The 20377-nt window shown below is 33.4% G+C and overlaps 3 protein-coding genes and 1 long non-coding RNA gene across 4 annotated transcripts; 2 read left to right on the top strand and 2 right to left on the bottom strand.

Moving 5' to 3' along the window:
* Window positions 1-2166: 2166 nt before the first annotated feature.
* On the bottom strand, window positions 2167-3239 carry LOC118739405. The gene is made up of 2 exons (XR_004993012.1): window positions 2773-3239; window positions 2167-2671 (listed from the first exon to the last, which is right to left on the bottom strand). It is a non-coding gene; the product is annotated as an uncharacterized LOC118739405 (long non-coding RNA).
* Window positions 3240-5553: 2314 nt separating this feature from the next.
* On the top strand, window positions 5554-7586 carry LOC118739404 (BCL2/adenovirus E1B 19 kDa protein-interacting protein 3-like). Its single transcript, XM_036470696.1, has 6 exons — window positions 5554-5754; window positions 5861-6047; window positions 6107-6191; window positions 6260-6330; window positions 6496-6648; window positions 6743-7586. The coding sequence occupies exons 2-6, from the start codon at window positions 5893-5895 to the stop codon at window positions 6792-6794; spliced, it is 516 nt and encodes a 171-aa protein (XP_036326589.1). The 5' UTR covers window positions 5554-5754; window positions 5861-5892; the 3' UTR covers window positions 6795-7586.
* Window positions 7587-9157: 1571 nt separating this feature from the next.
* Window positions 9158-10982, bottom strand: LOC118739403 (transcription termination factor 3, mitochondrial-like). The gene is made up of 2 exons (XM_036470693.1): window positions 9991-10982; window positions 9158-9925 (listed from the first exon to the last, which is right to left on the bottom strand). The coding sequence occupies exons 1-2, from the start codon at window positions 10925-10927 to the stop codon at window positions 9648-9650; spliced, it is 1215 nt and encodes a 404-aa protein (XP_036326586.1). The 5' UTR covers window positions 10928-10982; the 3' UTR covers window positions 9158-9647.
* Window positions 10983-13942: 2960 nt separating this feature from the next.
* On the top strand, window positions 13943-16351 carry LOC118739402 (vesicle transport protein SFT2B). The gene is made up of 4 exons (XM_036470692.1): window positions 13943-14106; window positions 14733-14902; window positions 14968-15085; window positions 15168-16351. Exons 1-4 carry the CDS (start codon window positions 14035-14037, stop codon window positions 15297-15299), a joined length of 492 nt encoding a protein of 163 aa, XP_036326585.1. The 5' UTR covers window positions 13943-14034; the 3' UTR covers window positions 15300-16351.
* The last annotated feature ends 4026 nt before the right edge of the window (window positions 16352-20377 follow it).

The following is a 20377-nucleotide window of genomic DNA, read 5'->3' as shown; positions in this document are numbered from 1 at the left end:
TCATACATGCATACAAGAGATAAGAACAATCGGGGTATTCTCTCAGTCTTGCAAAGCCCTTGCACGTTAAAAACCGGTTTTCGTATGGGGCCGCTTTACAATCCGTGCAATCCGTGCACCGTGAAAGAGCTACGCAATACTCAGAGAATACCCCTTATATTTTTGCAATGTGCGAATTGCACAAATCCACAGATGTAAGACTTTGCATATGTTTATGTGACTGTACATATAAATATGTACACAAATCAACTCTATTAAAATCACGTTTTAACTAAATGCAAGAGATTTTGATTAGCAATGCAGGCAAATTTTCACCCGCTCCCATCGCTGCGTATTTATTAAAATGCGTAAAATATTTAAATTTTTTTTTTGTTAGCGTTTCCGTGCTGTAGATAAAGAATGCTTCTTTATTTTATATGCCAGCTAGTCTAGGGTGACCACAGCAGTCGGAAACAGTCGCGGCAGCAATAGCAGCCTGCCAGCCAACAAGGCTTTTTGTGCATGCGCAGTTGGCGTGACCATCACACAATGGCTCCAAAAGCAGTTACATATTAATATGTTTACATTAATTATTTTTCTTCTTTTTTTGCAAGTATGTATTTAAATGCAGCTGTTGTCCTTGATGATACGATCACTTACTTGTTCGTCCAACGACTGTTTTCACATACAACTTTACGCCATACAAGAATTGAAGTTTTATTTTTTTAGTATCAATGCATGTATGCGTCTACATGTATTAAGTTATTTTTAGTTTTACCCACCTACTCCAGTTTTTTTTTGTAATTCTTGCTTTTGTTTGTAAACAATATTTCTCAATGCCTTTGTGATGCGAGCAGCTTTAATAAAATGTAAAGCTGGGATCACACGATTTGTACAGATTTGTAAATTTGGGCAGTTACGGAGTGGGGTTGTTTGGAAATGTTTTTATTTAGCTGAACTCATTCTTGATGAAAAATTCTAGACAACACTACTCTGTGACTGCCAAAATTTACAAATCCGCTTAACATATCAATAAATTTTTAAGTATCGGTTTGTTAATATGATTAAAGACCTTCATTTTTTCTTGGCTCTAATTAATATCCTCTAAAACATACATACGGATACTTGAGAATCTTTTACCTCCGAGAGGCACGAAATATCTGAAATATTTTGTATGAGTAAAACTTTGCGGTTGCGATTAAAAGACAAAACAAATCAAGTGTACCTTCTTACCTCGTATGGATGAATTTCTTACGTCGCCTGTATTATATTATCATTATCTATTGTTAGCAACATTGATTTAGGTGTTCTTATCGTAATTTATTTTATCGATTTTATTACCGTTAACGATTTTGTTATCGTTATTGATTTTTTTACTATCCTCATTTATGTATGTATATATTTATTTTGTTTTCGATTTTAATTTTTTTATAGTTATGTAATGGTTCTAAAATTCGAAGCCTTGGCCATTATTTGTTGTTTATTGGGACTGTAGCGCCTTGGTTGAAAAATATAAAAGGCGCTAGACCCGTTAAACGAGCTTTTACACATCTTCCGAAAGATTCGTATTAAAAGCCTTTTTATGAAATCTATTCATTAAAATAGCAAAAAGATGTTTTCCTCGACATCTAACGCTTGAATTGAAAATGAAAATATCTTGCCTATAAAATCTCACTTTTCTAAGATTATATCCATACTTCTATCAACTATTATTTTAATTCTGTTAGAGAATGAACATATTTTTCTGTTAGCTACATATCGTCGGCTGAGTGGAAGATCGCCCTATCTTGGCGCCCGTTTGAAAACGGTCCATATCATCAATTGGTTGAAGAGTGCCCTATCTCAGAATTTGGTTCAAAAATGCCATATCTCAATATAAATTCAATGGTCCTTATGAATCAAAGATTTTGAGATTTTATTTAAGAAATTGTAACAAAAATTTGCTCCAGCTTTTGCTAAAAGTTAAATAAAAGCTCTCCGTAAATTGTTAGCGCATAATCTGAAAAATGCCAAATTTTGAGTTGTGACTCTTTTGAAGACGGTGTGCGATATATTGAACCATTTTCTGAGAATGGGCGTTTTTCAACCATTTACCGAGAGAAGACGTTTTTAAACGGACAGTCGAGATAGGGCGATCGATATGTTTCTTTTTACTTATAAATACAGTTATAATCAAAACAAAGAGTGTCCTTGGCATTAGTCACATTTATTTTTGCTGGTCATTACCACTTGATTATCACAGCGTCATATCTAAAGAAAAACCAACTGGTGAGGTGGTGATACATACATAGATGTGCAATTGTTATTTACTAACAATGTGCTAACATACTTACACATATGCGTATTGCAAGAATTGTTACGTGCATAAATATTTGCTTAAGTGTTATCGTAAATAAGTTAAATAAATAAATAATTCGCGGTGAAATGGTGAAGGTAGCGTCGACACAATTTCACAAAGCTAACAATGAATTTACACTTTGCACTTTTTTAGACCAAAATTAGGTAAATATAATAAAATCTGAAGCTCGTGTGGAAAATAAATGGCGTTCTAGACTTCTTATTGAACTTCGAATGGGCGCTAGATTTCGGAGTCTGTAGGCAGAGCATAACTGTTAAGTGCAGACTCGGGCGAGATTGTCGGCAATATATGTACATATATCACTTTCATGATAGCCTTTTAAATGTGGAAAATCTAAGAATTTTAAAGTACATATTTGATAGGAAAGTAAAAACAATCATGAGTTAAATTGCGTGTTTTTAAAATAAAATTTCCCTTTTTTTATTAATTTATACCCCGACTAAGATGATTCCACATCAGCAATACTAAGAGCTTTCTAACACATTTTGTTGATAACGTGGTTTTGTACTTAAAACGCCGATGTATGATATACACTGTCAATCGATGTCTCCTTTCATTTATAAAATCAGCTTGCTTGCCTGCATCGCTTTGATAAAAAAAATACCATGAACGTCTGCCGTATTAGCCTGTGGAACTAATATCCTCCGGCGATATACATACATATACTCGCCTTCCTGGCTAGTGACCTTTGGCGCTTGTACTTTCTTTGTTTTGCTAGCCGTCGCCTTCGTCATTGAAACATTAATTCTTTGACGCAGGTGACAGCCATTCATTGTTGTGCTAACTACCTTGAAATGTTTGCAGGTTATCAGCTTATACATCTGAATCCTAGTATCTACTATATATGCATATTTACATATGTGCATATTGCATATCTACCTTTGTAAGGTTCTTGACCGCAACATGTCATATTTTGTTTCATTTGCTCTGTTTGCGTGACTGTCACACACCTACTACATATATGTTTGTATGTATATGTTGATACATTTCTTATCCATTTATTTTGCAATTTTTTTATACATGTGCACATACATGCAGTCACTCACAGAAGTACTCGTAATTTAGTTTTTTTTCACAATATTCAAAATGTTTCCCTCATAAATCTTTTTCGTTAATTTTCATTTAAAATATAGCTCATTCTATAACAAAAACCATATAAATCATTCTTGCAAACTTTGTACAAAATTCATAAAAATTAATCAAACTTGAAAAAAAATTCATCAAACTTGTTAAGTCAGAATTTTTAGAAAAGTTTTCGGTATGCAGTTTTGTAGCCCGTTCAATTTTGGTATAATAAAGTGCAAGTTTCAAGTAGCTAAAAATTACTGCTGATTTTTTAGTTTTTTTTTTCGTCGAGGGTGTTGCGCATTTTCTTCCATATAAAAATAGATTTTGTTCATACCTTATATGGAAACACATGCGCAACATCGTCGACAAAAAAATTCTAAGAAATCGGCGGTAGTGTACCAGGGATAATGCGAATATTTGCATTCGCATTCGTTTTGCGAATCATTCTTATGATTTTGCACATTCGCGTTTGCATCAAATGATACGAATGTTTTGCGAATGCGAATGTCTACAGAGAGTCCACTTTAATATTGTTGAAATGGCTCTAATAGTTCGCTTCCATCAAGTATTAAGAATAAAATTAATGCGAGTGAAGTGCCATTTCAAAAACCGATAAGAAGAGTATTCGCTATGCAAAAAACTTGTACAAGTTGGTACCAATTGTTACCAAATCGTGTTCGTTTGGCCAAAAAACTAGTAAAACTTGCAAGGAGAGAGTACAATTTTGACATTTCATTTGGAGGGGAAGTTGCAAGTTCATGCTGGGATAATTTTGGCCAGCAAGAATTTGTAAGCAGGATTGTGGCACACGGTTGCATTTTTGTCAACAATAATTTGAATCAAAGAGTTCGGGTTAAATTTTAAAATGAACAATCTTGTCGCGATTTACTACAATTAATTTAATTAATTCCCAGCATTCGAAAGGTACTCGGCCGAAAAAGCTGTATTCGTAATCGGAACGCAGTCCAGGAACAAAGAAATTGAAGCGTATGTTGAAGAAAGTCAGAATAGGAAGAAATATAGGTATAGGTTCTGTTTTGTTTTCCATCTGAAATAATTGATTTAAAAATGTATTATGCTCGAAATGCAACCGTGGACGCCAGCTGGCAGTGAAGTTTGCAAATGCGTTGATCCGGATAAACTAGGGAATTAACTGCAATTGATCTGGATTAAGTCCGAGTTAATCCGGATCAACCCTGCCGTCTGTTTAAGCTTTAAGATACCTTATTCTCTGAATTTTGTTACTGGCCAATTCTGACTGGCTTTTGCATAAAGAGAACACTGTACACTTTTCAATGCTTTTCTACTCAATTGCATTCTACTTATTAACTGAATTAAATTCTCGACTCACATTTCACATTCACATGTTATTGTATTACCTTGTTCCGGCTGTTATACGTCTTATGTATGTACATATCGTCGTTTAAAATACAAAACCGCGTATCAACAAAATGCAAAACCGCGTATGTGAGGTTGTATAAATTATTTTCTAGAGACTTATATTTCAAAAAGACTATCTTTTTTATAAAGCAATTGCATTTCTGACTAGTATATTTCAGGAGAAATGGGTAAGGCTGGAGCCAAGAGCTTGTGTGGCCAAATCCAATTTTTGGCAGCAAATATCAGTTGCGCGGTTTTCCAGAATGACGATACGCGGTTTGGTATTTTAAGCGACGGTATGTATGTAGATGCACTGGCGTGTGTTCCCTGCAGTCATTGGTAGATACATACATAGCTATTATCCAAGCAATTGCGTCTTAATGCCTACATTTGAGTGAGTTTTCCATTGTTATTATTAATGTTCTTTTCTGAGTGAAGAAGTGAGTGAATTTACCACGATGTAATTGCATTCTCTATGCTATATATTTCATCGCTTTTGTTATTGTTTACCTGCTTTGTTGCTGTTGACGATTTACTATATCCGCACCAGTTTGGCCAAAAAACTGGTTAGTCATCATCTTGCAGTTGGCAGTTGGTTGCTGGTCGTGATTGTCAGTCAGCTGCTGATTCTCTTTGTTGCTTATTAAAAAGAATAATAGCTAACAAGAAAAACAAACAATTCTTCTTGCTTGTATGCGTACTGTAAATAACTTTATATACAAACTGAGGTCTTGAGTTTTTTCGACAAGCTTGCACTCAAAGTGTACTCCATTGGAGGGCCAGTTAGCTGACAACAAACAGCAGGCAAGTCAGTCTGTTAGTGAGTTCATTGCAGTATAGCTGCTATCCATTTGTACTGAAATTTGAACAGCCAGAGGAAGCGCATTTTTCAGTATATACATAATACATACATATCTTGGATCTTGAATTTTCGCTATATCTACTTTGTTATCATTTTGCTTTTCAAGGTACGGTGTGTTACTAGTGAAATTTGCTAGTTTTTGTTTTATTAATTTGCCAAAATCAGCATTTTTGTATTGTTTTTAATTTTTTGTAATTTTTTGTATATTTCAGAATCTTGGATTGAGCTGAGCAGCGCTGCTACAATGGCTGGCGTCAAGAGTCCGGATCGAATCACACCATTGCCCTTCACAAGTGGTGAAGAGTATTTACGTTTGTTGCGCGAAGCGCAACGCGAATCAAATCACTCCAGTCGTGTTGTCTCACTGGCCAGTTCGCGCCGTGATACACCCAGGGATAGGTAAGCGCTTGTAACCGTTTTACTTGAGTTTTTTCTTCATTTATGATTAATATTTACAGCCCCAAATCGCCACCAAACAGTCCGAATACCGAGCTCACACCCAATGAAGATCTCAAGAATGTTTACATTAATTATTGGAATAAGGTTTGTAGCAATACAGAAGCCTAAAATCGTGTTTTTATCAGTATCTATTTTTCTTATATTTATTGTAGGAGGGCGATAGTCACAAAGACACAGACTGGCTGGATGAATGGAATAGCCGACCGGATCAAGAACCACCAAAGTGAGTATAAGAAATTGTTATTCAAAATGCATTCGTATTGTCACTTCTAGTTTTAGTTAACATCAACTTACACTCCTGATCTCATTCTTAATGCATTTTCACAATCTAATGGAAATGGAAAAACGGGCCTAACGTTTTTATAACCTAATTTACTTTTTCTTGCAGAGATTGGAAATTTGAACATCCACAAAAGAAGAAGGGTGCTGGTTATTCCATTCGTTTGACGCGTCTTGGCAAGAATTCGCTATTTTCCAGAGAAATACTATACTCGCTCATTTTGTCGAATGTGCTGTCCTTGTTATTAGGCGCTGGACTAGGGTAAGTATGCATGCAATTAAAGTTATCAATCTCTGAATATACATATAGATCGGAGAAGATGCAAAATTATATATATTTCCTTTTTTACTTACAGCTTATGGCTCAGCAAACGTGGCATTCTCTTGACCCGAGTTGTCATTGACTGAACGGAATGTTAAAGAAAAGTGATTTATATACATATATATTATTTTTAATATTATTATTTTAAACAAAGCGGAAAGCAGCAGCAAAACAATGAGCGAAAGTTGTAAAATAAAACAACGTTTTAATATTTGAAATAGAAAAACAGTAAAACGAAATTGAAAGTTAAGGAGCTATCAGAAATATCTAAGAACGAGCGCAGATGAAACAGTTGTAAAAATATTTTCATACCACAAAATAAGTAGCAGTGAGAATATTTATAGCGAAGATTAACAATAAAACAGCAACAACAAATAACATGGAATTAAGAAAGATAAGAATTTTTTAAAATAAAGCGATGACATTTTTATGCGCATATTAAACGCATAAAATCATATGTATGTATATGTATGTATTTCTGTATGAATATAATTACTTATGTGCATTGCGTTATATGGAAAGCGTGCGATAGCAGTTAGAGCATTCGATAATCAGCCAATATAAAACCGTTGCCGGCATTGAGAGACACCAAGAAATGTAACAAAACAAATTAGTAAGATAATTATATACATACATACACTACATATAAATAAATTTAAAAAAAAAAACACATACATATATACAAGCAACTAGCGTTGTGTGATTTGATTGAGTTCATTTCATTGGCCGTACGGGATCTGATCAGTAAGTGGATTTGAAAGTATGCTGCAGTTGCAAGTTATGGGGAGAGTATTTGACTAATCACACAAACGCAAAGCAACAATTTATACATAGAATAGAGAAATAAAAGCAAAAATAAAAACAATTCGATTACCATACATATATATTTACTTGGAAAAACTTGCTGATTGAAACGTGCAACACAAGCGTGGGCTCAGGTCTTTTTATTATTATTACTTGTATTATTATATAACCCCAATTTTTCGAAACTAAAATGCGATTTAATGTTCTTACAAAAATGCTTTGTATTTCATATTTTTACAATTTTTATTAAACAAAAAATATCTAAACTATTTTAATATTTTTACAGAAAAATAAAGTAAAAAAAATAAAGCGAGTAAGAAAGGAAAGGCAGTAGCATACAGTATTTGGCGTGTTTTACTAGTAAAAATACAAAAAGCAAAAGAAAATGCGGAATGCGGAATTTCATATTTTGTGTTAAGGCAGTTTATTCAGTGCAAAATCTACATTATTTGATATACATTTGCGACAAAAGAATAGTTTTGTGAAGTTGTTTAGTAGCTAAGCTATATTCAACCACTCCTTACTCTAAAATTTCCCGCTAGTTTACCTTTTTAAATGTTTTTAATGTTAATTTATATAATACAAAAAATATATCTATGTTTTATATTTATATACATACTATATGATTATGCAACTACGGATGTATTTTTGGTACTCGAAATTGTCGAGTTCACCAATACCACCAGAACGCGTTTGTTTTTTTCTAGCTTGTAGTTAAATTAAGACGCGAGAACATTTCCTCAATACCATTTGCATACATACATTCATTTAACAATACAGGCGGGTTCCGACTACAAATGACTTAAGTTAACTTTGAAGCCGAATTTTGGTGTTCGTATTTCGCGTTTATCATGTCAAATACACTTGAATTCATTTTTTAGTTTTCAATTTCACTTTCACTCGGATTCTAGAACCTGCCTGGTATTGTACATATTTAACGGAAACAAAAATTGATTATATTTTTAATATCAAAGCGAATAAAATAATATGTATAATTGAATTTAATTGAAGAAGTAAGAATTCGAAAATACCGTCGTTATGGCAAAAACCCCTTTCCCTATATACAACACATACATATAACTATGTATCTAGTATATATTTACATACATATGTATATGCATAATTATATTATTAAAAATCTTATAGACTTTTTTGATAAACTAAAGAAACGACAAATGGAAAAAAGTATGAGAAATGCAATAAAAAAAAAAAAATAAAAAAACTAAAGAAGCGAAATAAACACTGTGTATTTATTACTATTATTTAGAACTAATATGAATATCAGCAGTGGCTACCGGGCCATCAGCTCTACGTTGCAGAAATTACTTTTGTTTATAGCTAGGTAATTTCTTCAGTTTTCTTTTTCTTGGAGATATACATGTGTTTGTGTTGGTGTGTCCAAGGCGGAGTCGGGGGAAAATATCCTCGTTTTAAAACCGTTTACATAGTGGGGTATTGCAGAGGTATTAAATCTTTGTTGATGGCTACTGAGTAGTGAGGGTGTTGGTAGTTTTGAAATTCCGTTTTCGATTTTTTCTTTCAAGTGTTGGTGAATGTGGTGTTTTATGTAATTTTCATTTATATACACCTGCGTTCAACTAATTAGCAACAAAATTCAAAATAATATTGTTTGCAAATTATGTTAATTTTTTTATTTTTAATAATTTTCATTTAAATTATCATCCCTATTTCGAGTGTCGACTGGTAGTAAATAAACCACTATTATTCGATTATCGCTTTTCCATGATATTGTCAACGTCGTTGTCTTGTTCAATAAGTCAGTGGGAACAAATTATAGGCGCTCATCCTTCTACAAATAAATAGTTGACGAAAGATGAAGACTAAAAACTATTCACAGTCGCTTATTGAACGAGAAATCGGAACAGCATTTGTGAAAGCACAGACGTAAATCGCAAGTTGGTGGAGTAGGCTTAACATTCAGCACATGTGTAACCGCCAAATACTTATTTTTAATTTAAACTCAACTGATTTTATTTTTTGTTCTTTGTGTTAAAACTAGTTCACAATAAATGCTACTATTAAACACCTAATGACATTTTGTGAAGAGCATAGAGCGTTATGATAAAACTAAAGGTATATTTTTATTTTAGAAATTATTTCAATCCGTATATGCACTATCGCGTCTTTAAAAATAGCTCATATGTTTCCAGATCGCTCTTTGCCACTTGACGTACAAATTGAAAATCATTACCACTGACTAAATCTTTTGGTGAGACATACAAATCCTTCTCGGGATCGTATTGCGCACGACCTAGTGTAACAAGGAACTCATGACGCTGTCGTAAGCGGAACTCGCGCGATGTCAGCACTTCAGGAAACTGTATTAGCATGTCATGCGATAGCTGCATTGTTTGGTGTGCATAAGCAAAACGTTCAATTAGATCGTCAGATTCTGTAAAAAAAAAATGAGGCTAACGTTATTCTACGCTTTTCAAAACAAATTTTTCATCAATTTACTCATCATCCACAATCGTGGCTTGTTCAAGAGCAAGCACTTAATTTCATCCTTATCGAAGCCCATTTCCTCGCGTATACAAAACGATGATTTGCGTATATGCTCCATGCTGTAAGTTATCAGCCGCGGTTGTTTCGATGTTAAAAATCGCACATCATCACCGCTCAGTCGAAATTCTTTCTGGAAGTGTCCAAGCCGTCTGTCAATGCGTTGCGTTGAAAACATCAGCCAATAAGGATTTCGGGTGAATATGCGTTGGCGTTGTTCAGCTGTGAAATTTTTGGATTCTAAGTAGTTAACACGCGTTTGCAAATCATCTATATCCACTTTAAAAATTAACGGATTTTTCGTGAGAAATTCACCAAAGGCCGCTGCTGGTACCCCTTGATCCTGTAGAAAGTAGAGATACGGTTTCACATTTTTTTCGAAATCCAGGCCCAGTACAAATTTAGCCAAGCCTTTACGTCTCTCAATACTACTCAAGTCTACGCCCAGTTGGATAAACTGCTGTAGCGTAGGAGATTTGTTGACGTATGCAGCCAAATTGAATGTGGGCACATAATCCTTTTTAGCTTGACCAACGGCTACCGAATCGGCTTCATCAACAAAATCATCATCGCTGGCGGGCAAATGTTGGCTTGGTGCAGCGCTTTTACTCGATGATGTTTCATTTGTGGCTTGGTAATTTTCGATTTGTTGCAATTCTTTTTTTAAATATTTATTTACTACTTCCGTAATGCCTGTTGTATCACGCGGTTCAATCTGCGCGGGTCGTATAGGGGGATTGACTTGCTCATCTATATCGTTTGATGCGCTAACTGCTGGTCGCTGCCATGGCTGATTACGTAGTTCACGCAGAATCTGCGGCACGAAAATAAACTTTTTTGCATTATTTTGACGTAATTTTGTTATTAACCGCAGATTTCCTAAAATCAACATTTTGTACGCGATGTAAAGTAAAAACAAAAGTCAGCTGTTTTTGACAGCTGAAGGGCATGTGCGCGAATTAGGAATTGGCACCGATTTCAAAAAATCGGGTTTTCGATTAATTTCCGTTTTTTAATCAGATTTTAAAGGCCAGGCAGCCAGGCAAAAATTGCCATTATTTCGTGTGTGTGCCCAAAGAATTTTGACATCTGATACTTCACAGCCTGTTGCCTCAGTCTTTCCTCAAGAAATAATGGAACTGGCATATATTTCTGTTGCAAGCAGGGTCAAAGAATAACTTAATTCCCTTTAATTTGATGTACATACATACATACATATACGTTATGTATAGTTTTTAAGAAAATTGTATTAATATTGGCAGTCACTGCCGCAGCAAACACATTACGGCGTTGTCAGTCAAGAACGATAGAATAGTTCATTTCACCATGGTTGTCAGTGACGCGTTTTTTGGCATTCCCTTTTGATTGTTTACGTTTTTGTTGTTGGCTTTGAGGATTCGGTGACATAAACAGGAGTTGGCTGAGTTTAATTTATGCCAAATTTAACATGCGAAGTTAGCTGCGATGGAGGCAGTGGCGGTGAATTTAGAATTTGGGATTAACCAAGGCGTATTTAACAAGGTGGTGTTGGATGTATATAAGTAAAAAATTACACTAACAAATTATACGCTGATGTCCATACTGTCATTGGTATGAGTTACAACAAACACATCATTTTGACGTAATGGCCTCCACGGCGAAAAACTCGGCTTTCGCCCCAACACCACCTTGTTTAATACACCTTGGGATTAACTGAGCAGTACTGCCAGCAAAAAAAAACAGCTGATTTCGAAAAACTGCCACCAAAGAACGTAGATAACGTATCTGCCTTGTATGTCAAAATGTCAAATCTCAATTCGCCTCAGTTTATATGTATTTTATTTTTGCTATTCATGGGCATGTTGTCAAATCAGTAAAAGCAAAAACAAAATACATCTAAGGCGAAGGAAAGAAGAAGAAATCAACAGGTTGGATCGATGCGAATTTATACAAGGTGGTGTTAATGGCGAATTTACATTTTCGCCGCAGTACTACTTAATGTCAAAATGATGTGTTTGTTGTAATATGAATTCGCCTTGTTTTCAACAAACACATCATTTTGACATTAGGAATTACCGCGGCGAAAATCTAAATTCGCTTCCAACACCACCTCGTATAAATTCGCCTTGGACTGGACAACCCCACCTTGTATAAATTCGCCATGGCCCCTATCAAGGCGAATTTATACAAGGTGGTGTTGATGGCGAATTTAGATTTTCGCCGCGGTACTTCTTAAACTCAAAATGATGTGTTTTTTGTAATATGAATTCGCCTTGCTTACAACTAACACACCATTTTAACATTAGCAAGGCGAATTAATATAAGGTGATAGCAGGAGTACAAAAACAAAAATTTACATATATTTTGTGTTTGCTTTGGCGGCATAAACTGTCAAAATCTGTAAAAGTGTGTAGAAATTTAAACAAAATTTTTCAATTTGACATCAGAAGCCGTGCGGCGAAACACATACACAAAACCAGCTAATATAAGTAGATTATCCTCATTTTTGAGCTTAACACCCTAATCTGTAATTATAACAAGAGATTAGCCATATAAAATTCGTCCCTTGTTAATCTGTAATTATAAAATAATCTCAGATTTAACCGATAACTTTTCGGTATCCATCCTAGTTTTATCGATTGTTTTTGCGAAAAAGAGGAGAAATGCCAAATGTGAAAGTAAACAAAAATGTACGCTAGCAAGTAAAAGAGGTTTGTAAAGGTATTTTTAATAAAATGTTAAGTTAAAATATATTTATATTGCTTATTATAGCAGAAAAACGTCATCACGGTGGCACAGAGAAGAAACATAACTTTTCCTTGAGATGTGAGAATAACGAGCACAACAAATTTGACGGCGAATAATCTGAGATTTGCCTGTGTAAACGGGGTGATTAAAAAACGAGCTTTGATTGAGATAATATTGATATGTGAATATAGTTTAAGCTAGTAACACCACCTTATATTAATTCGCCTTCGACATTAGGAAGTACTGCGGCGAAAATGTGAATTCGCCATCAACACCACCTTTTATAAATTCGCCTTGGCCCCTATTCTATCATTCTTGGTATAAATTCGCCTTTTTCCAATTAGAATTAGAGAAATGCTGAGTCGATACTTTTAAGTATTGATCGATACTCGGTACCGATTGAAAATGTATTCAATACTTTCGATACTCGGTACCAAAATGTTTAGATTTCTAATAAGGACATAGGCCAAAAATATGGGAAGACTCTTATCAAAAGCCGAATTTAGGGGCAAAAGAGCTTTCAATACTGATTTCAATGAACACATACAAAATACATGGGAATAAATTACCGAGGACCAGGATCGGTGTGAAGATCCCAAGCATTGAGTTACCGAGTACCAAGCTTCGGTGTGATGACCCCTATTATCTTCGTAGGCCCGAGAACCGAAAGCATTTTTTTGAACCCTGGATCTACTAAGGTGAAAACTGATAAAATATTTGGGATATTCACACCTGCCAATTATCAGGCTACCTGGTTATGTGGCTATAGTTTTACTCAATTTACAACAACAAGATACAATTGAGAATAATAATTTTAACCCAGATAACCTGACAACCAGGTACGTGCATTCCCTGCGGATTTTTTATATTAAATTGCGGAGTTGAGCTGTCAAACAGCTCTTTCGAAGTTCGAATTTCCTCCTCCCAAATTTTCGGAAAAATGCTACTCCCTGGGAGTTAATTATTGGAGGATTTCTTTCTCGGGAGAAACTAATTCCCGGAGAACAAACACCCTGCTAGCATTCAGAATTGGGCTGTGTATTATGGCAAAGGCTTAATGTAAAGAATCAGTATCGGGAATCGACAATTCAACACATCACTAATCAGAATCTTTTGTTTCCCATCCACCATTCGCTCGTTTTCTATTTTGTTGTAATTTTTTATACACGGCTTTTGTTTTTTAATTTAACCTGTAGATTTTTGCATTGTATTGAATATCCGAAGAATTTATTTTTCGTAGCAAGAGTAAACTATTAAGTAAGCTCCAAGAAAATGGATAAATTACGTCGCGTGCTTAACGGAAATGATTCCACCCCAGAGGAGGAGAGTAGTATCATAACCCAGGTAAAGAACTATTATTTATTTTAAACCATTTTAGTAGATAAGTTTAATTTAATTTTTGTATTAGTACTAAGCTTTGGTCTCTATTTCCTAAAAATGAAATATTTAAATCCAATTCCAATTCTTGCATTGAAAAGTAACATAAATTAACATATTGCGAAAAGCTGCTGACTCAACAAGTGGCCCGCCACCCCTTTGCGTTGCCTGTTAAAAGCACGTAGGGATTGGGAGTATGGCGAAAGGAGTATTTTAAAGCAAAATATTGAACCAAAAAATAGCCTTGATATTTGAAAGTAGAATAAACTTCTTCCGAGAATTCTCCGTTGACCACACGACCAGTCTGAATCTAATAGGCATCTGATATTGGTGGGCGTTTACGACATGATTATTATTTATGGAAACCTAGCGCACATATCAAAAGAAAATATGAAAATATGTAATATACATACATATGTATATATTAATAGTTCACGTATTTACGTATACTTATTTACATTTTAATCTAAACATAAACATCCGTATTGTTAAACAAATTCTAATTTAAAAACTCCAACATTTCTTATCAATTAATTTTCTATGCAAACTTCTTTCCACCAAACTATATGTATATTGGAATCACTGCATTGCAGATCAATGAGATGTCAACGCTCAGCTGGTCGACACGCATCAAAGGCTTTTGCATATGCTTTGTACTTGGCATCGTACTGTCGTTTCTCGGGTCTTTGATGCTCTTCTTACACCGCGGCGTAGTGGTGTTTGCGGTCTTCTATACGCTCGGTAATATAATATCAATGGCGAGGTATGCATTAACATATTATTTACGCTCTGAATGCAACTCATTTATATATAACTCATTAATTACAGTACCTGTTTTCTTATGGGACCAGTTAATCAAATCAAGAAAATGTTCTCATCTACACGCTTAATAGCCACTTGCATTGTGCTTGCATCGATAGTTATGACCTTCATAGCTGCAATTGTGGTACAAATATTTGTCATTTCTAATATTTTTTTTTATATCTTCAAACTAAGTTTAATCATTTTATTTTTTAATAACTTTATAGCTCCATAAAGCCGGCTTGACATTAATTTTCATTATCATTCAATCGTTAGCTATGACCTGGTATTCACTTTCATACATCCCATATGCTCGTGATGCTGTGAAGAAAACCATCTCCGCTTGCCTTGATGTGTAAAACTGCTATAATGTGGCAATTTTATGTTCTGCTCATCGTTGCATACACAACAAGCATTGTAGCTACATACATACATAAGTACATAACTTCAAAAGTTTGATAGTATTATCTTGTTTATTTTGCCTTAGTAGTTTTGTACCAATGCGTCACTTAATTTATAAAAGCAGATTTCAATTATAGTAGTAGGTACTATTAATGTAAATTATAAAAACTTCAGCCGGTCGGGTCTTGGGGCACTTAAAATATTTATCATGTCATAAATAGTTGCTTATATGTACACATGTAAATTCTATACTGTAGCTTATTTTACTGATAAAAGTAGACATAATCAGTGTCTTTCCACGTGTGGTAGGAAAACCAATTTAAATTTCGTAACCGTCGACTCAAAGTCAAGATCGACAATTATTCTTATAGAGCAGCAAGCAATGCAAGTGTAACTTTATATTTATTTGTTGAATTACTTACTGGGGTAACCTAAAACTCCTTATCTCAACCAACGTTGCCGAAAGCTTTCGCTGCGTTCCCACGACAGTCGGGTGTACGTAACCGGAACGACCCAGATTTATATCTGGCCAAGGACTGTCACCCCAGCAACACTCCCCAAAACTCTATGGGGAACTTGTATGCTGCTACAACAACAACAACAACAAAGCTTTCGCTGGAAAATCGTCACTTAACCCTAAAAAAATCGTCATTTCGGCCAAAAAGTCGTCAAATTTTGGTTTATTGTATTTTGTTTAACAAAATAAAAATACAAAGGAATTACATACAATTAGTCGTATGCATAAAAACTAAGCAATTGCGTTTTCTTAAAATTGTATACCTTTAACTTAAATTTATTTGAAAAAATTGAGTAAAAGGTCTGAAAGTTAAGAAAAAGTATTTGCTTAGGCTTTATGCATACGGCCCAAGAAATATGACCACACATTTAGGCCGATTTTGAACAGAAACTCCCTAGGAATATTCAGAATTGGGCTGATTATAAAACCAAATGGAACCCACATTGCATATGGGTTAATAAAAGTGGATTTGGAATTGTTAACAATTTAAAACTACGATCTAAAACATAACTGCCTTTAAATAGTAGAACTCCACTGGGTTGAAGTTTTTGATCTAGTTTTAAAGTAGGGATCTTTACACCGAGTTTGGTACTCGGTGTTCGGTAATTTTCCCCAATGTATTTTGTTTGTGTAAAATTATTTTATTATCGGTGTACCAGTTATCGAATTAGCGTGAAGAAAGCTTGATAATTTTTCTGGTAGTTGGTAAACTGCAATTAACTGTTCGATATTTATTCAATTTTAAATCCGCCCGCTGCCGAAATGCATAACGCATATGAGTAAAGGTGTTCTTACACGATATGTATCATCTGTAAATGTGACATTCCCTTATGTAAAAAGTGACAATACATTCTGTGTAAGAACACCTTAAGTAAAATTCCTTAAATTTTCTGTTACAATTTTTTTTTTTTTAGGAAAAAAGCTACGAATTCGCTTTTGATAAACAGTTTATCAGACTAACAAAAGAAAATTGAAAAGTACGTTCACAGTTTATAAAATTACCGAGTGTCAACCAGCAATTTACTAAAACTACTAAAATGGATGTGAAGACCCTTAGGGCCTTTTTCTGAAGTAATCTTTAACTTTTAAAGCTCACTTTAAAATCTTTGTCTAAAGTAAAGCATTTGTTTTATCGGTTTTTGACGTATGTATGTTACTTGGTTGTAAACCAAACTAAAATAAACAAAAAATCGTCATTACGGGGAAAAAATCGTCAACACGTCAATGAGCTCAAAAAACGTCAAAATGACGACGAAATCGTCCACTCGGCAACGCTGATCTCAACCATAAAAATGTAATAACTGCTAGGCACATTTCAAATAAAATATATAATTTTGCAACTCAGTTTTTTGCAGTGCTGATTCTTTTCTATTATGAAGATTCTCATGTAGAAATAATCATATCGACCTACGCATTAATATGTATTATAATGCTGCAACAAAATAATTACGACGAAAAGGAACAAAAACTGCATTACGCTTTGAATTTTGTTTAACTTAAACAAGACTAAGAACTCGACGGATTTCAATTAGTTGTATGTCAATATATGCCTACTTCTTTTTTTGGGAAATCGCTACCAATGGTTCAGTGTCCTCAAACTATATTCCACCGGCTGATTAAACCATATACATATGTATGTACATAAGAATTATCTTGACAATTGGCACTTAATCCCTTAAGACCTCTATTGATATTTATAATATCTAATATTCTATTTATATAGTATATCTACGTATATTTTTGATAACTCTAATTGCATTAATATAATTATAAAATAAATGAAAGTATGTAAAAAAAACGTTTAAGAAGAATTACTTATTAAAACTTGTTATAGCACGGCACTTACAAGAAAGAACTACTAGCCTATAGAAAAATCCACTTTACCAACAAATATTCATAAAATTATATTTCAAGAGTTTTCATTTTGTTTGTTTTCTGGATTGTTTCTCATAAATAAAAGGCTTTAAATTTTACACTTAGGAAAATCACCTTTATTTTAAAAATAAAATAAACAATTACTTAAAATACCAGACAAAATTAATTTTATGTTGTTTTATGTATTTATTTACAAAAAAATATAAACGCACATTTTTAGTTTTGATTTTGAAAAACTCAATTCAAACTTTACAAGGGTTGTTTTCTGAAGCTTTATAAAATGTATACGTACACTATACTGTTAAATTAAGTTTAACATTAAAATTAAAATGAAAAGTACTTTGGCTACAGTGTGCACATGCCATTTTATTTCATAATATATGAAATCAACGCATAATCATAATTGCATGGGTGTGTAAAGGTAGCTTAAAAAATAACTTGATATACATACATAATTACAATATAATGAGGTTAGATACAGTTTGTGAAATTTTGATAGGTCTACAGATAAACAAATTAAACTAAAATGTGCGATTTAAATATAAAAACAATGCACTAATTTGCTTAGCAGAGCTGAAGCGTTAAATTCTGAAAGACGCTCTAACAATTATACAAAATTTCGCGTGTTGATATGCTTCGCACACCTATCTATAATTTTTAAGAGCAACTAATTTCAGTCCTACGACTTCTATAAGGCTACAACTTTCATGCTCAGTTGGAAACTTCACTGCTTTTCAAAAAAAAAAAACCCATAACAGTCTCCAGTTTGAATTACTGCAGGCGAAAATTTGTAGTTCACAGTGTTTATTGTTATGTATGTCCATATTTCTAAATACACGGCATTTAAGAAATTTCAATACACATTTGTATTGTGCCTTTTGCAAAAAGATTTTAAATATAATTTTGATTTTCTCTGGCACAATATATTCTTGTTATTACTTTGCATGGTATAATTTTTTACTTAAATTATAAATTTGTTATTTACCATTAAGTTTTTTCATTTATTTATTTAAGTTTTGTCTTCAAAATTTTTTAAAACATATCAATCAGTATTTAATTATATTTCCGAACCTAAGCCAAGTTCTAAAATTAAATTTTTTTTTGTACTAAGACAAAAACTAAGTTTACCAGTCAGTTGTGTTCACGAAAAAATGTTTTAAGGCTTCTGCCAAAATATTTCGGAAAAAGTAGGAAGATTTACGTGAGTTGGACCGATTTGAAAATACCTCAAAAAATCTCAATATACTTGATTGCATGGATATCATTTTTAAATATTTCTCTGCAGACATTTTGGGCTTAAACTCTTCTATCATCTGAGGTAATTTTTTTGGAAAAATATAATTTTATTTATAAAAAACATTTATTTTTGATGATATTTTCAAACTGATCCAGCTCACGTAAATCTTTATATTTTTAATTCCAATGAAAAAACTACCGATTTTCATTCATCCTAATTAAAAAAAAAAAAACCTGAGAAAAAGTGCTCGTTTTTTACAAAAATATTTCTATAACATTTTATGTATCCATATTCAAATTCTCAAAGGCCTGAGCTAAAATTTTCTTTTAATATAAATTAAAAAGCTAATCTATATTATTTATTTTATTATAAAACTCAAGACAATGTTATCTATTCAAAACATACATTCTTTGACATTTTTTTCCAACTATGGTTGGTTGCTATTTCCCTTACACGGCTCCACAAAAGAATTTTTTGTTTGGCCGGCAAGCAAGAGTGGTCAATTCGCACAGAATTGGTGTCGGAATTTGAACTAGCTGCCGAGATTCATAGGTCGATCTTCCACATGTCGATTATTTTAAACATATTTTTACTATCTTTACGTTCGTGCCACGAATATTTGGATCACGATCCAAAATGCTAAATAGTGGCACTGATAAATTTAGTTCAATGAAAAGACCGAACTAGTGAACTATTTCATTGAGATGAACTAGTTCTTTAGTTCATTGAGATGAACTAGTTCTTTAGTTCAAGAACTACCCAAGCCAAGGACACAGCAGCTGCAAATCTGTGCGAATGGCTAGTCTCGTTTACCGAACGTAAAAATATATTTTTTTTTGTATGGCTGTTTGTTTTATAAATTTGAGCTCTCACGTTTTTTGTTTTTTATTTTTATCAAGCTTTATAATTTTTATTTTTACCCGACTCTACAAAAAGGAGAAAGTTAACAATTCGTCGGATTTTTTTTGAATGCAAATTACCGCATAACTTTGGACCATTTTAACCGATTTCAACAATTCTTTTTTTAAAGGAAAGGTGTTACCTCACCGGTGGTCCCATACTATGTTGGTTTAAATCCGATCATTGGATCATCAAGAAAGTAACGATAATCTTAAATTTTATATGAGAATTAAAGTCGGTTCTGTTTTTTGCTTAAAAATTACTTGTTTTTTATAAATTTTTGTTACGTAACATTCAATGCGTTGTCTGTGGGTCATTTTCTTTATTTCTGATTTTAGTTTATAAATTTCATTATTTTATCGATATCTGGAATAAAAAGTTGTCCTTTGAGTTTTCACTAAGAAAGTATTTACATAAATTTGTAAGATTTTATTCCCTTCACTATACCCGTGTCCGCTTAAGCCCTCTTATATCTTAATTTATACATTATTCAATAACTTTTACAG

The sequence above is a fragment of the Rhagoletis pomonella genome, unplaced genomic scaffold (genome assembly GCF_013731165.1).
Source record: "Rhagoletis pomonella isolate Grant_MI unplaced genomic scaffold, Rhpom_1.0 Rhpom_scaffold_00005, whole genome shotgun sequence".
NCBI classification, from domain to species: domain Eukaryota; kingdom Metazoa; phylum Arthropoda; class Insecta; order Diptera; family Tephritidae; genus Rhagoletis; species Rhagoletis pomonella.
Note: the sequence above shows the minus strand (reverse complement) of the source record. Positions and strands in the feature narration are given on the sequence as shown.